Source organism: Zeugodacus cucurbitae, chromosome 2 (genome assembly GCF_028554725.1).
Source record: "Zeugodacus cucurbitae isolate PBARC_wt_2022May chromosome 2, idZeuCucr1.2, whole genome shotgun sequence".
In the NCBI taxonomy this organism is placed as follows: domain Eukaryota; kingdom Metazoa; phylum Arthropoda; class Insecta; order Diptera; family Tephritidae; genus Zeugodacus; species Zeugodacus cucurbitae.
The window spans coordinates 12204573-12221926 of NC_071667.1; the positions used below are offsets into that span (position 1 = coordinate 12204573).

Consider the following 17354-nt stretch of genomic DNA (forward strand, 5'->3'; position numbering starts at 1 on the left):
TGCATTTTGTTTATAAAATGTTAAAATTTCATTGTTTGAAAAAAAAAATAATTATATTTCTTTTACATTATTTTCCAAACGCATTTTTCGAATGACAATCAATCATCTTTCTTTCCCTCCCACGACATTTATTACTGTCAGGTGCAGTCCTCAGTGGTTTTCATGTACTGCTCAATTTTCCCGAAAAAGAAAACCTTGTAAAAATTTTGCTTGAGTTGCGCACGGTAAAAAGTGTATAAATAACGATTTTTCTCATTAATACGCACAAAACGCATTTTCTACAGGAAAAATATTGTTTGATGGCGTTACATTTAACATTTATATAAACGCTATCGAAACGAACTCAGTAGAGTCAATGTGTGAGTGGTGAAAATCGTCGAGCAAGGTGTGAAAAGCCAATCGGTACTGCGCTGTGTCTCCAAGCCACCCACTCGCCACCCAGAAAGTAAAAAAAATCGAATGAGTGATTGACGACGACAAACCGTTGTTTTTGCCATTTCTTGCCAATTATAAAAAAGTATAAACGCGTCTTCACAACCAGCTAAATTTGTTGTGTACGTTAAAAAAAAACTATACAAATTTGCCCATTGTGGGCATATGTAACTGTGTTTGCAAGTATTGAATTAATTAATTTGATGGTTAACTCCACAAATTTACTATACAAAACAAATAAAAAACACATACACATGAGACGCAATTGAAATCGCAATCAATGGTTATGATATACCCAAATTAGTAGGGAACAAAAAACGGGAGTACGAACGATATAATCAGCGTCGTCAGCGACGTACAAACAGACCACAACAAACAGGCAACTGAAAAATAAGTTTCATTGTTTAGCAACGTACTATTATTTATTGTAAGTATAGTTCAGGTGGCAGTTTAATTCTTCGTACTTTGGCGTGAGCCCGTCATGTCCGACGTAATGAACATCGATAGCATTATTTCACGTTTATTAGAAGGTGGGTATCAACAAGTTTCGCTTTGAAAGTCTATAGTGAAATAATTTGATTATTTAATCTTAATTAATTTGTTTTATCAATTTAAATTCAGTGCGTGGCGCACGTCCTGGAAAAAATGTTCAACTATCGGAGAGCGAAATACGTGGTCTATGCCTCAAATCACGTGAAATATTCCTATCGCAACCCATCTTGCTGGAACTGGAAGCACCCTTGAAAATTTGCGGTACGTTTTTAGTTAATGTGAACTTAGTTCTAAATAATTTAATAATTCTAAAATACACAGCCAAAAAAGTACAGTAAAGTCATTAGTAAGACATTCGGAATATACATAGATAGTGATTTATTTACGTAAGAAGAACGAGACGAGAGAGTTTTTCATTCCACCATAGTCATTTATAAAATATATAATAGTAATCATAATTGCATGCATGTTTGATAACAATAACGAGATCATTAGTGAAGGGTAAAAACAACACAAGTGATTATGCATGATTGGAACTTCTTTTTAAAAGTATTCTATTTGAGTGCACTAGATTATTTTAGCTTATAAGTTGTGACTGTTAATTTTAATATATACGTATATTAAGTTTTTTTCTTTTAATACAATATAATAATGACTTTCAGTTGGCTTTCGACAAGCACGATGTTATGTATGTTTTTCGGGCTAAAAGCGTTTCTTGTGCTTTTTGATTGAAATCAAAGTAAGCGAGGAGATCTATGTTGCTATTTATCTATTTAGATTGGATAGTTTAATTAATTTGTCGAAGAATTTTGTCCAATGTCTGTGATACGGTGTAGAAATATTGTCAGTTATTTCGTAAAATGCTGTTGTGTCCATGTATTACTTTTACTTCAATGATTGTCGTACTAACACTAAATATTTTTTATTTGTTTAGGCGATATTCATGGTCAATATTACGATCTGCTACGTCTGTTTGAATATGGCGGTTTTCCACCAGAATCAAATTATCTATTTTTGGGCGACTATGTCGATCGTGGCAAGCAATCATTGGAGACTATTTGTCTGCTATTGGCTTATAAAATAAAGTACTCAGAGAACTTTTTCTTGCTGCGCGGAAATCACGAATGCGCTAGCATAAATAGAATTTATGGGTGAGTATAAGTTTTTGAGTATAACTTAGCTCTACTTAAACCAATTGTTAAAATCTTTTGTTTTTGTAGTTTTTACGATGAATGCAAACGTCGTTATACAATAAAGCTGTGGAAAACGTTTACAGATTGCTTTAATTGTTTGCCTGTCGCGGCTATTGGTAAGCTAATTACAATAATATTAATTAATAGGCACACAAATGTTAAGTAAACAATTTTTTTTTGCGTTAAATGTGTTTTACTTGACACGTAGTTTAACGACTGCGGTGATAGTAAATAACTGTTGACTAACATTTGCTAGTTAATAAGTTAAATGGAACTTTATGTGAATTTAATTTAATTTTTTTGGAAATAATTTCAATTGATTACTTTCTGCAGTTGATGAAAAGATTTTCTGTTGTCACGGTGGCCTCAGTCCAGATTTGTCGTCAATGGAGCAAATAAGACGTATTATGCGTCCAACAGATGTGCCCGATCAGGGCTTACTATGTGATCTCTTGTGGTCAGATCCCGATAAGGACACAATGGGTTGGGGTGAAAATGATCGTGGTGTAAGCTTCACATTTGGCGCTGAGGTGAGCTTGTTTAAATTGCTACAAATGAACATTTAAGTAATAACAAAATATTATAGGTTGTTGGGAAATTTTTACAAAAACACGACTTCGATTTGATATGTCGTGCGCATCAAGTTGTCGAGGACGGTTATGAGTTCTTTGCTAAAAGACAATTGGTGACACTCTTTTCGGCACCAAATTACTGTGGTGAATTTGATAATGCAGGTATGTGATACATTGCAATTACTTGCTTTATACTCATGAAATGCATAACAAAGCGTTAAACGATTAACGGTTCATTAATTTTGTTTTCTGTTTTCTTCTTTTTTTATGCGCACAGGTGCAATGATGTCTGTGGATGATACACTTATGTGTTCTTTCCAAATATTGAAACCGGCTGATAAACGCCGATTCGTTTATCCGAATTTCGGTAGTTCAGCGCGCCCGTTAACTCCGCCACGCGGTGCTAACAATAAAAATAAAAAGAAATAAATAAACGTGAAAATTTAGTAGAATTAAAAAGAAATTAATTATACAAATACAAAAGGCGGCATGAAAAATGCAAAATTGTTAAATGATATGATGGAGAAAACGAAAACCCCTACACTTTAATAATCAACAACAACACAACACATAAAAAAACCAGAACTTTTTGTTGGCAGTATCACACTTTTGTACTATTTTTAAGTAAATGCTTACAACATCTTATATTAAACAATTTCAAATTGTATAAAGTTTTTATTTTTACTATTTTTTATGCAAGTGCATATTAATTTCGCAGCACTATATTCAAAAATGCGTGTCAACTTATTTAATTCGACATTGGAAAATAATTATAAACATAGATATATATTTCATTGAAATGAACGACGCTTTTGAAAATAGTGTTCGAACAGTTATTTTTTAAACTAATGGGGTTTATTTAGTACAAGTTAGATGTGTAATTTCGAATATTTGCAACTATATTAGACATTAAGCAGAAACAACAACAAAGTGCATGTAATGTGAAATTTTTTTTTTTTTTTTTAATGTGAAATTATATTTATTTTTAACCACATACAATTTTTACATATACATATGTATATGTTACGAAATTTACTCAAACATTATAATTCTAAATCACAATTTATTTCATTACGCAATAATAGCTTTTTTTTTCGCAATTTGACAAATATTAAGTATACATTACAAAGCTTTAAAATAGTTGTTTGTTTATAAATAATAATTTACAACAATTTTTACATATTGACTATGAATAAAAACAAAATTATGTTATAATACCACAGTTCAAAACAGAGACAAAGAAAATATTGAAATTTCAATACTATTGTTAACCTTCGAACATATACAGTTGTACGATATTAATAAGATATGATCACAATTTGTCTGAGTGTATATATAAAAGTTTTAAATAGCAGCAAATTTGAGGACAAACAAACAAATAGAAAAACTCGATATGGTTAGTGTTTAATTAAACACGATGAAGTGCACGTATAATGTAAAAGTAATGCAACATTTTTTGTTTCTACGCTTTTTTGGTATATTTTGTTAGCGTATTCCGGTGTTAAAGCTGGTTTGTAATTGACGTTATTATATAACTCAACTTGATATTTATCATATACATATGTATGTGCTTTAATTACTATTCTCAACAATTAATATCAAACAAAATGCATCCCTATACCATAGATACATACATATGATATGTACATATGTCTGCGGTACAAATTTATGATTTCTTGTTCCTACCAAAAATTTTTTTAATACAATCTATATGTAGAAATACAATAAGTTACACGCCACATTTTTTATTCTTGTTAAAAATTTCACACACGCACATACACTCATTGGACACACGGCATGTTTTAACAAAATTAACTGCATGATTTTCTCAATTTAGTATTAAGTTAAGCAGTTGCATTGATTTACACCAAAAAACAAAAAAAAAAAAACAAAAACAAAAAACTACAACAAATGCAAATATTTTTAAGTAGCAAGCTAAACAACAACAACACAACAAGTGAAAAGCAAATTTAAAATGGAACTAACTAATAAAAATAAAACGCATTGAGAAGCAAAAGCATTACATTTGATAAACAAAATTCTAAAAATAACAACAAGAACAACAATAACAACAACAACAATTAGAAATAAGAAAAATGTCTATGTAATAATACAAAAAGCTATAAAGTATTTGCAAAATTAAGAAAAAACCATGAAAAATTCGATTTATACAACCAACTCAATACAAGTAATATAAAATAAAAATAAAGCATTGCAATGTATTGTATATTGTTACCAACTAATTTAATTGTGTAATATGCATAAATTCTTCTACGTACTCGAAAATGAACCATTTTCCCTTTATGTGCAATTAAAACAATGTGACCTAGTTTATAATTTGACTCATTGACACACCTCAGTGGCTAAAACTTGTCGGTACAAAATTATTTGCTTAACACAGATTGTGAATACTAGTATAAAGCATAAGAAAAGTGCAAGCACTAGATCATTCAACTATTGTTAAACTTTTCTTCGTGTCATGTCATGTTCGAGAGTATTGTTAAAAAGTGGAAAAAGGAAACTGTCTTTTTGAACTTTCTTTGCAATAAATATGTCAATAAAAGAACAATATCTACCAAAACAACCAAGCAATAAATAATTCTAAAAACTAGTTTTTAAAACACAAATTCTTTTGTTTTTATAAATGCAATAAAAGTGATTAATTAACGCAATATTGTTAAAATTGTTTAGTTGTCAAAACTTAACACAAATATATTTTGGTAAAACACAATAAAAATATTGCAAGAAAAATACAAATTTTAGAAACTATTTTATTAAAAAAAAATTAGTTTCCACAAAAAATAAATAAGCGCGAAGCTCGAAAAGATGCAATGTAAATTTAAAAAATTATATGACAGTCGCGTTCAAATGTTTCGTGGCAATTTTCATAAATAGTTATTTTCAAATTCAAATTGTTGCTGTATATTTATTTTTTTCCTAAAATATGAAAGCAAGAAAAGAAATTTCTTAAGTTTTCACATATGTATGTAGTTACAAAATACAGAGCTTCAACAACGAGAATAAGGTTTCTAGTGACTCTCAATACAATATTTATTAATAAAAAATGCAATAAATTTTTCAAAAGTGAACTAATATAAATATGAACTATTGGACACTATAAAAACAATTATATGCAACAACAAAATGGCGAAATTTAAACGATAATTTGACAAAACAAAAATGTAGGCATATATTTTTTTTTAATATTTTAAGTTGTTTCCAATCAATTGAGTACCGTGAAACACTGTTTCTGTAGAAAAAAATGGTTAGTCTTTGGAAACGTTTGTATGTCAATCAAATTATAAATGCATTAATAAAAACCTTTGCATTCCATTGGAATTTGTGCAAAAGACAAAGAAAAATGTTTTTAAAATAAATAAATAATTATAAAAAACAAAAACTATATTATTTTCTGGTTACATCTTCCAACATAACGCCTATTCGTGACGTAAATTGTTCAGAGATTTTCCAACGGGTATATTTACGTCGATAAAACATTATTTCGTAATCGACCACTTTTCAGTAGGATTTATGTAGAAAATTTTAGTTTGCCGTGGAAATTTCGGTTTCGGTGAAACATTTACCTCAAATTTGGCACAGCATGGAATTTAATATTTTCAATTCAGTTCTTGGTACAACTAAGTATACAGATTATGAGTAGCTTTTGATGCTGCTAAAATTCTAGTTTACCAAACGAACGTTTTTGTTAGTGATTTTGATCATATACATTAACGATATGGATATGTAAACGAGACAAAAATAACGTGAAAATTATGAAAAGGGGCAATGAAAAATTTACAATAAAAGTCAAAATTACAATTTTTGCTCAAAAGAAAAAGCTCAAAAACTTATGTGATGTTAATCAACACATTGTAATAGTTGAAAATATGAGAACATACGTTTTTTATTTTAATTTTGAAAATATTTTTCCTTAAAAGTCTTTTCAGACTTGTTAAAAATAAACTGGAGAAAATATTTATTTAATAATTGAAAATTATACTAGAAAGTTTAAAGCGTTTTGGTGGATTTTTCCAGTGTTGAGAGCTTTCGACGGTGAATAGATGGTATTCAAAAAAAAAAAAAAAAAGAGCAAGTGAAAGTTCTCATTGTATATCGATAAAATTTCACCAGAGCTGGTGAAAGCTTCATAAAGCTGAATGAAAGCTTTGTTTGTCAAGGCTTTCTTGGAGTTTTTTTTTTCAAATTTGTGGTCATGCAAACCACAAACAAATTCGTTAATATTAGTGCAGGCGAATACCCGATCTCTAAATTTATGAACAACAATGAGCGAAAATTATTAGAAATAAATATAAAATGAAATGAAAAAAACCTATACATCGATTGATAAAACATTTTTCGTGTTGTTGCAGCTTTTTAAAATCATTATGAATTCTTTGCCTATTGTTGTGTTCCTTAATCATTCTCCATCTATATAAATAGTGTACGAATTGCTAAGAAAACTTTCATATAAGTAAACAGCAATTAAAATAATAATGCAGCTTTGACTATTTACAAGCAGTACTATTAAATATATATTAATGTACAATCAAAATACAAAAAAAAAATAATAAACCACAAAAGAAGATCAGCATTTGCATGTTTCAGTAAAAAATATAAAAAATTGAAGCGAAAAAACTCAAACGCATTTTGTGACACAATGTTTATATGGTATATAGTAATTGTATATGCGTGCATACAAACATACGTACATATGTATAATAATAAATATTAATGCGTATTTACTTGTAATTAATTAAAAGCTAAATAAATTAATTAAATACAATATTAAACTACATACGATATATTTCAGCGGGTTTACAAAGGGCAAGAATTCACAAATTTAAATAAAAAAAATAAAATACGAAAATGTATAAAAGTAAAAAAAAAATATTGAGGGTATATAAAAAACGGGTATGCATATTACTAAGAGAATAACTAATAATATTAACTTAAAAAGAAATATAATATTATTAAGCAACACTTGTAACAATAGCACTGTTTAATTTGAAACGAATGGATAATGTAATAAAACAATATACGAACATTTAATAAGTTGTATAGATTGTATTGTTGTTTTCTGGCGTTATAATAACATTAATTATCATACATTAAAAAAAATAATAATACATGAAGTAACGTCAGTGAAATAACCACACTTTTATGTTCTAGGTTTAGGTCAACTCCGAACAACAGCAAACAAACTTTTGAAAATGAGATTTTATAATATAATATAATACTTGATATGTATCAGAAGGATTCAGCCCATGGCAGAGACGAATGATTGGAATATTTGCAACACCTCTGCATAACAGAAAAATCTAACGATGAGAGAGATACATAATATGTATTACATGTGCATTAAATCGGGTGATCCATGTAGAGGTACTTTTTTCTATAGCCTTTTTTTGACAGATCACACGGGAGTCGTTTTATTTTTGGCATATCATCATGGAAAGACTTACGCCTGAACAACGTTTATAAAATTTTCAACTTTTCGACTTATGCCCAGCACAATCAGCCTACTGAGCGTACTATTCGCAACACCATCACCCGTCTTGAGACACAGTATTCATTATTGGATTAAATACGACCGATTAAACCACGGTCGGCATGCAGTGAACATAATATAGCAGCCGTAGCTGAGAGAGAGAAAGTCGATTCGGTGCCGTTCGCCATGATAACCGACTTTGACTATGATAACCTGAAAATGAAGCTCGTGATCTCGGCGATATTTAGTTTCAACAAGACGGCAACGCTTCCCACATATCGCATCTATCAATAGATTTATAGAGAGAGCATTTCGGTGAGAAAACAAGTTCCCGTTTTGGGCTGGTCGATTGGGCACCAAGATCGTGTCATATCACAACGTTTGACTTTTTCCTGTGGGAATATGTAAAGTCTAAATCCCGCTTCGATTAACGACTTGGAGCAACAACATTTGAAAGAGATAATCTTTGAAAAATAGATGCCCAAGAATGTTCTTTCGAATGATAATAAACATTCTCTATTAAATTTGAAATTTCTGTGTTTTTTTCTTTAGAAAAGTAGGGAATCTCGATGTGGATCATCGTTTATACTATTATATGTATGTGATTGGCTTTGAAACCGATCAGCCGGTTATAGCCGATGATAGCGCGCTACTCCTTTCTTTCCCTCGAAATTCGGCGCCAGTTGGAGATCCCAAGTGTAACCAGGTCGCTCTCCACCTGGTCCCTCCAGCGGAGTGGAGGGCTTCCCCTTCCTCGGCTTCCTCCGGCGAGTACTGCATCGAATACTTTCATAGCTAGAGTGTTTTCGTGCATTCGGACAACATGACCTAGCTACGCTGTCTTTTTATTCGCTTAACTATGTCAATGTTGTCGTATAACTCGTACAGCTCATCGTTCCATCGTCTGCGGTATTCACCGTTGCCAATGTTCTGAGGACCATAAATCATGCGCAAAATGTTCCTCTCGAAATCTCCTAGTGTCGTCTCATCTGATATTGACATCGTCCAAGCTTCTGCACCATAAAGCAGGACGGGAATGATGAGACACTTGTAGAGTCTGATTTTGGTTCGTAGAGAGAGGACTTTACTCCTACTCAGTTCAAAGTAGCACCTGCGTTGGATTTCGAGGCTGACATTGTTGGTGTTGTTAATTCTGGTTCCCAGATAAACGAAATTATCTACGACTTCGAAGTTATGATTGTCGACAGTGACGTGGGAGCCAAGAAGCGAATGCGCTGACTGTTTGTTTGATGACAGGAGATATTTCGTCTTGTCCTCATTCAGTTTTAAAAGTTGTTTTGATAAATTTTAAATTACAAATTGGTCTACCATTGGGAGAATAAATCTGAGTTCTGAATATTCAAAGTGATAACATTAAGAAGAACTTTTTATTAAATAAAAAACAAGAAAAATAATAAATTTGTTGCTTTATACATTAAATCGAATATATTCCTTGGTGTGTGACTCAGTTTTACTATATTACAGTTTATCAAGTTTGTTGCTTAAGTCTTTTATATTAAGCGACAAATCAAAACAAAATATTAACTTACTTACAAGCGCGCCATCTATGGGTGGACTGAAGTGTTAGTTTTAACGATATCAAAACAATGTGGCAACTATAATGTCATAACGAATTGTCAATTGTTTTGTAAACAAAACAAGGGTCAGCCCTAACAACAAAAGCAACCACCTTAAATACAAAGGCACAGCTGCTAAGTGCTTGAAATAAACATAACAACGGATATAGGAACCGGTTTGTTAAAAGTTTTCCACCAGAGTGTAATGTCGCTAAATAAGACGCATTGAATTTGTTAAAATTTCACTATTTGAAATTGATTTAAAAAATGTCACTAAAACATGCGCAATACGATAGTAAATGTTATTGCAACAGTGTTGCAACGTCATGTTGCAGCATTGCTCATGTAAATTGCTGCAGGCGCAAAAGCACTGGCAGCGGAAGTGTTTTCAGTGTTGCAAGCAAATGTGATAAACAAAGTTCGAATGCAAGAATAGCGGCGAAGAGTAAACAAAAAACAGACTTTGTCAAAATAAAACCAAAATCAACCAATCGCCTCACTGATGGTAGTAAAAACCGACGCGGACTCGGTCATTCCAATTCGCATGGCGCCACTAATTTTAGTCGTCGCAATTCCGCCGCAACCACAGTAACATTTTCCACGCCCTGCGCTACGCCAATCTCAATGCACAGCTCGAACGCAACGACGCCCACACTCAAAACACCGTCGCCGCTGCCAACGACAGCTTCAACCACAAGCACAATTTTAAAGAATGTGCCCGTAACTATGTCATCGTTAAGTGATAATTTCAGCGCGCTCAGCGTTTCGTCAAAAAGTGACCGCAGCAGCGATTGCGGCGACGCGCTGCCACACGAGTACACCGAGCAACGACGCTACTACGAGAGCGCGAAGCAATTGATGAAACTGATATCCACACAGGGTGACAAGTATACCGCCTTGAACCTTATCAGCGGTGGCGGCGGCGGTATTGGTGCCGCCGCTTGTGTGGGCGACGCGGAAGTGAACGCTGAGCGCTTGCGTCAATTACAAGAATTTCGTCTACAAAATGCAGAAGATTGCTTCACCGTACATCGACAGCTAGATTTGCATTTGCCAATGCGCGCGAAAACATTGATGCACGTTGAAGCTGCACAGCCGGTAAGTAAGCTTCAATGGCAGACTATGCCAAGTAAGGCAGAGAATACAACAGCGAAAGTCGCGTTGGTTAAGGAGCGCGCGAAGAAACCACAGCATACGCGTACTTCAATTACTCCTTATGCGGTGCGTCAAAGATTATTGCAGCTCCGCTTGGAGGCAGACGAGTTGAAACGCGCGAAACCTGAACGAAAGTTGTATGGTCCATTGGAAAAGAGTTGCGCACTACGTTATCAAGAAACCTACTAAACGAAGAGTTTAAAGGAACTCAGAGTATTAATAAAAAGTATTATCTAAGTAGAAAACTCAATGCTTTTTGACCTTTAAAAGTAATTTAAGAGAAAAATCATACAAATAAAAAATCTATAACATTTTTTTAAAAGAAGTGAAATTAAAATATTTTTTATAAAAATTTTAAAGCCTCTATACATATACATATATCTTCGTCATTGCACTAAAAAGTATATAAATATATAAAAATAAAGATTATGACTCAACCTTGAAACTACCAACATGTTTTTCTAATTGAGGTTAAGTTAAAGGTCAGTTAAGGGGTTAGGTGGGTTTCAATAATTTAAAATTTGAAGAAAAGAATTTTTAGTCATATTAAATAGTAGATACATTATGTTTAAAATATTATTCAAAAATATCAATCCGATTAATATTCTAAGAGATATACCCTTTGGAAGTTCCGCCCATCAAGCCACGTCACTTTTAATGTAAACTTTAAGGCAGTAGTCTGCTTTACAGGCTTCAAAAACTATCCTAGAATATGTCTTTAAAATTCCAGAGGCCAATTCGACATATTTTCTTAAGCTAGAGCAGTGGTCTAGTGGTGGCTAGAGCTAGTGGCCGAGCGTCGATCAGGTGCGATATATATTTTTTTGGACCGAAAACTTTAAAGGCGTTTTCTCGAGTTTTTATTTTCACAAGTGTTAGAAAACGGTGCCGGCGATATCAAAAAGAATATATGTCCTATCGAAAAAAACCAAAGTGATCTAGCTTCAGTATTAAATGATCTTCTATTTGAACTAAAAAAGTTGGACAAAAGTATTATTTAAACTACTTGTTTTGCAACTTAAAGTCAATTTTTTTCTTTAAAAAAGTGAATTTTCGGTATTTTTTTAGTTTATAAAGAAAAGAAACTTATAAAAATTAAAAAAAAAATTGGTTCGACTGTTTCAGATGCATCGCACGACCTCCATCATCGGCAACGATTTACAAGTGCAGACTCCAGGCGCTTCAGAAAAATACTTACAACTTTGAAAAAATTTCAATATTTTTATATTCTCGCAACCTGTTACACAGAGTATTATAGTTTTGTTCACATAATGGTTGTTTGTGTCATCAAGAAATAAAAGAGTTAGATATGGGGTTATATATATATAAATGATCAGGATGACGAGTGGAGTTGAAATCCGTATGTCTGTCCGTCCGTCTGTCCGTCCGTCCGTGCAAGCGATAACTTAAGTAAAAATTGAGATATCTTAATGAAACTTGGAACACATGTTCCTTGGGACCATGAGAGGGTTGCTTTCGGGCAAAATCGGTCCACTGCCACTTCCACAAAATGGCGATAACCGAAAACACATAAAGTGTCATAACTAAGCCATAAATAAAGTTATAACAGTAAAATTTGGAATAAAGGATCGCACTAGGAAGGGGCATATTTGGATGTAATTTTTTTGGGGAAGTGGGCGTGGCCCCGCCCCCAAATCGGTTATTTGTATATATCTCGCAAACCAATGAGGCTATATAAACCAAACTTTCTGCAGTCGATTCTCCTACGTACCCCACCACACACCATGAAAATAATTGAAATCGGATAATAACCACGCCCACTTCCCATACAAAGATTAGGTTGAAAATTACTAAAAGTGGGTTAACTCACTAACGAAAAACGTCAGAAACACTAAATTTCACACTCAAATGTTTTTACAAAATGGAAAATGGGCGTGGCGTCGCCCACTTATGTGTCAAAAACCATATCTCAGGAACTACTCGACCGATTTCAATGAAACCTGATTTTCCTTACCTCCCAATAATATTTTGTGAAAATTAGCCAAATCGCTTCACAACCACGCCTACTTCCTATAAACTTTGAAGACGATCTGAATTGTTTACTTTACAATATATAAAGTAAGCACTAGTGAAGATATCAGTGCAGAATTTAGTACAAATACTACGTTTATAGTGTGGCAGCCCCATTCTAAAAATCGCCGAAATCGGACCATAGGTTTCAAGGCCCCATATATCGAACATGAGGACCTCAGTGCTTCTAACCTAATATTAGGGTTTCTAACTTTCAATGGACTTTATATAATATATATGACGAATATGTGGGTCAAATTGTGTATTATATAATATAAATAAAGTTAAATAAATAAATTGCGAGAGTATAAAATGTTCGGTTACACCCGAACTTAGCCCTTCCTTACTTGTTTTTTCTTAAAAAAGTGAATTTTTTTTCAAACTTCAAAAAAATTTGGAGTTTTATAACTTCTTCGGTATTTTTTAGTACATAAAGAAAAGAAACTTATAAATATTAAAAAAAAAATTGGTTCGACTGTTTCAGATGCATCGCACGACCTCCACCATCGGCTCAAGTGCAGACTCCAGGCGCTCTAGAAAAATACTTACAACTTTGAAAAAATTTCAATATTTTTTAATAATAAATATTGTTTTTTAAGCCTTAAATATAGTACACTATTGTCTTTAAATTCCGTTTACCGCAATCAATTCCTTCCCTTTCAAAAAAAAATTGCTAAAAAACACTTTTTTTCGGCTTATGAAGCAGACTACTGCCTTAAACGCATTTATCGCAAAACTCAATTTTTCAAGTCGGTGATTTCGTTCAAATTTTGCACGTATCTTTGAAATAACATCTAGTTAATGAACGAAGGACGAGAACCGATGTATTCAGCGTGGTATGGTTGATTTATACGACGACATTGACATAGTCCAGCGAATAAAAAGACAGCGTCTGCGCTGGCTAGGTCATGTTGTTAGAATGGACGAAAGTGCTCCAGCTCTGAAAATGTTCGATGCAGTACCCGAAGGACCAGGTGGAGAAGGACCTGGCTTCGCTTGGTATAACCAATTGGTGCCAAACTGCCAAAAGGAGAGATGTGTGGCGCACTGTTGTGGACTCGGCTATAACCGCGTAAGCGTTGTCTACGCCAGTCAATAAGAAGAAGAATAAACGAAGGATTTTTTAATGTTTGTTACAACTATTTTTTTCGAGCCAAATAAATGGCGAACAAAAAAGTAAGCTAAGATGTCCACGGCAAGACCCTTTTTTGGACCCGTCATGGGAGATTACCTACCAATGCCTTAGTTTTCTGAATTTCTAAATAAAAATTTCTCAAAATACTATTTAAATATGTATCTTTCATATGTTGAATTGTTTATCTGAAATATCTGATTGTATATATTAAAAAAAAAATCTTAAAAATACTCATGTTTTCAGCCTCTGAAACTCAACTAATTCCTTAATATTAAGTATTTTTGCAAAAATGGTTTGTTTTTATTTGTATTTTTAATTTGCTTACAAGAGTATTTCTGAAATGGTTGAAAATTATTTTGTGAAAATTAATGACTTGGAATAATTGGATTAAATAAGATTTTATAACACAAAACAGAAGTAAAGGATGGACAAACGCTAATCAGAATTGCGATTACTAAGAACAAGAATAGCATCTATGCTTTTTATAAATTCAAAAACTTCTGAGCCGAGCTTAATATGAAGTTAATATGAAAAAGCAAATTTAAAGATCTGTTTAGAACGGGAAGGGAATAAGAAAATTCGTTAAACTCTCTTTTGCTTGATCTGAAAAACTTATGATTGACTTCCATAGAAATCATCACCTCTCAAACCAGTTGTCCCAAATAGCTGTTAATTTGCTTATTATTTCGAATTTCTACACTTTACATGCAAATTGATAATTTTTGCGATAAAAGAACATTATGAAAATAAAAGCAAAATATTCACTTAAATACATAAATAAAGTAAAAGTTGTTGTCAAGAATCAAAAACAGTATCAAGGTTAAAACCGAAGGACGGTACGTATGAATCCATTCAAATAAGGTCAAGTACACTACGGAGAGAGCGAGAATGAGAATGTGGCGCCAGCAATATGTATAAGACAACAATCACCAATTGAAAGGTTAATGAACAGTAATTAAATAAGAACATACATACTGGAAACAGAAGGGCAAACGAAGATGACAATATATTGGTTGACAGATTACGCGTACGTTCGACTATGTGGCGTGCTATGTCAGTTGATTGGGAGTTGAACTGGTTGTTTATGGCGACCGGTAATATAACGTGATTAATTGTAATGTAGTGTAAACATTTAAGAGTATATGCAAATAGCATACTATATAGAATGTAAATATATAGGAAAAATAAAAATTAATTGGCTTGGCGCGTAGTGATGACTACAGAGAACGTGCTATGCCATGAATAACCTTTGTATATTAAACATATAATAACGTAAGGTATTATAAATATTCCTTTATGACTTTAAGGAAGTTAAAAATTACAAAGCAGCTTCAATAAGAGTACTTCTCAGGTGTTTACTTTGAATGACGCATAAAGAACACTTTTTCCATTGATGTTAATTGATAAAAAAGAGTACTAGAAGAGTCTGCGCCTGATGGGCCGTCATGAGAGTAATGCTTTGGCGTTTCGAAGTCTAGAGGTGACCAATATTCTTGTTGATTTCTTGCATATTTAGTATTATTTTTTTTGGAAGAGAATATCAACACGGAAAAGAGAGAAGAAGGCAATCATTAGATGAGATGAGTAGATTTATTATGCATTTTGTATACCTAAGACTGGAGTATTTCGAAGGACACCTTTTCAATAATATTCGTCACTTCAGCTACTATTAGGAGCCAGCAGCGTATAATTACAAATGCTTTCGAAACAAGTAAGGAAAGGCTAAGTTCGGGTGCAACCGAACATTTTATACTCTCGCAATTTATTAAAGAAATTTTATTTACATAACACACAAATTTACCTATAAATTCGGCATAAAGAATAACGAAAATCGTCCTATATAGTGTATGAGGGCTGAGGTAATTCCTGAACCGATTTCATTCATTTTCACCAGCAAGGTACACTATATCCAAGACTATACACTCACTTAATTTCGCTAACATATATTTTATATATTAACCAATACATACATATATGCAGATTAAAGCCCACCGTATTTTTGAAAAACATATAATTAGGTATATGGGAGCTAGGAGATGTTATTATCCGATTTTAATAATTTTTGGAACAGAAACACACTATTAGAAGAAAACAATTTCCTTTGAATTACATTAAATTATCAGAGAGATTTATCCATATTTTCGGTTAAAATTTACCATTAGGCGCGGAATCCAACATGTTCGATAACAGGGGCCTTGAAAAGTTATTGTCCGTTTTCGACAATTTTTTCACAAGTGATGCCAAAGATCATATACAGTATTTGTGTAAAGTTTTATTCCGCTATCTTCATTGGTTCCTTATGTTTACATTATGAAGTGAAGAAATCAGATGGAATTCACAATTGAGTTATATGGGAAGTTGTCGTGGTTATGAACCGATTTCATCCATTTTTCACATGTGTCATCAGGGTATCAAGAAGGTATTATGTACCGAATTTCATTGAAATTTGTCGAATAGTTCCTAAATATGGTTTTTGACCCACGCCCATTTTTCATTTTGTAAAAAAAACTGAGTGCAGCTTCCTTATGCTATTTCTTCCGTAAAATTTAGTGTTTCTGAAGTTTCTCGTTAGTGAGTTAACCCACTTTTAGTCATTTTCAACCTAACCTTTGTATGGGAGGTGGGCGTGGTTATTATCCGATTTCTTTCATTTTTGGACTATGTAAGGAAAAAAAGAAACGACTGCAGAAAGTTTGGTTTATATAGCTTTATTGGTTTGCGAGTTATATACAAAAAACCTATTTGAGGGCGGGGTCACGCTTACTTTTCCATTACATCCGCATGTGCCCCTCCCTAATACGATCCTATGTTCCAAATTTTATTTTCATAACTTTATTTATGGCTTAGTTATGGCACTTTATGTGTTTTCGGTTTTCGCCATTTTGTGGGCGTGGCAATGGTCCGATTTTGCCCATTTTCGAAAGCAACCTTCTCAGGGTGCCAAGGAATACGTGTTCCAAGTTTCGTTAAGATATCTCAGACGGACGGACGAACGGACGGACAGACAGACATCCGGATTTCATCTCGTCTCGTCATCCTGATCATTTTGATATATATAACCCTATATCTAACTCGTTTAGTTTTATGACTATAATACTCTCTTAGCAACTTTTGTTGCGAGAGTATACAAATTAAAAGAGCTTCGTATGAAAACCCATAGACATTGAGAGACAATTTTAGCTTCTATTTGTTAGCGTAACTTGAAATATCTAGCAAAATTTGAAGTGTAGCTGGAAGTGAAGAAAGCGGTATTTATACGAGTAGAGCTTCGGCACATTA

At 32.9% G+C, this 17354-nt stretch overlaps 2 protein-coding genes across 3 annotated transcripts; both read left to right on the plus strand.

The window, feature by feature from the left end:
- The first annotated feature begins 100 nt into the window (after window positions 1-100).
- Window positions 101-7268, plus strand: LOC105212277 (serine/threonine-protein phosphatase alpha-1 isoform). Of its 2 annotated transcripts, XM_029040186.2 has the most exons (8): window positions 101-224; window positions 285-962; window positions 1054-1185; window positions 1859-2075; window positions 2145-2233; window positions 2451-2647; window positions 2704-2851; window positions 2967-7268. In XM_029040186.2, exons 2-8 carry the CDS (start codon window positions 914-916, stop codon window positions 3116-3118), a joined length of 984 nt encoding a protein of 327 aa, XP_028896019.1. In that variant the 5' UTR covers window positions 101-224; window positions 285-913; the 3' UTR covers window positions 3119-7268. The 2 variants fall into 2 exon arrangements, with proteins under 2 accessions (XP_028896019.1, XP_011182465.1); XM_011184163.3 differs by having other exon boundaries at window positions 144-962.
- A 2753-nt stretch (window positions 7269-10021) lies between these two features.
- LOC105212333 (uncharacterized) lies at window positions 10022-11098 on the plus strand. The gene has a single exon (XM_011184233.1). It carries the CDS (start codon window positions 10022-10024, stop codon window positions 11096-11098), a length of 1077 nt encoding a protein of 358 aa, XP_011182535.1.
- The last annotated feature ends 6256 nt before the right edge of the window (window positions 11099-17354 follow it).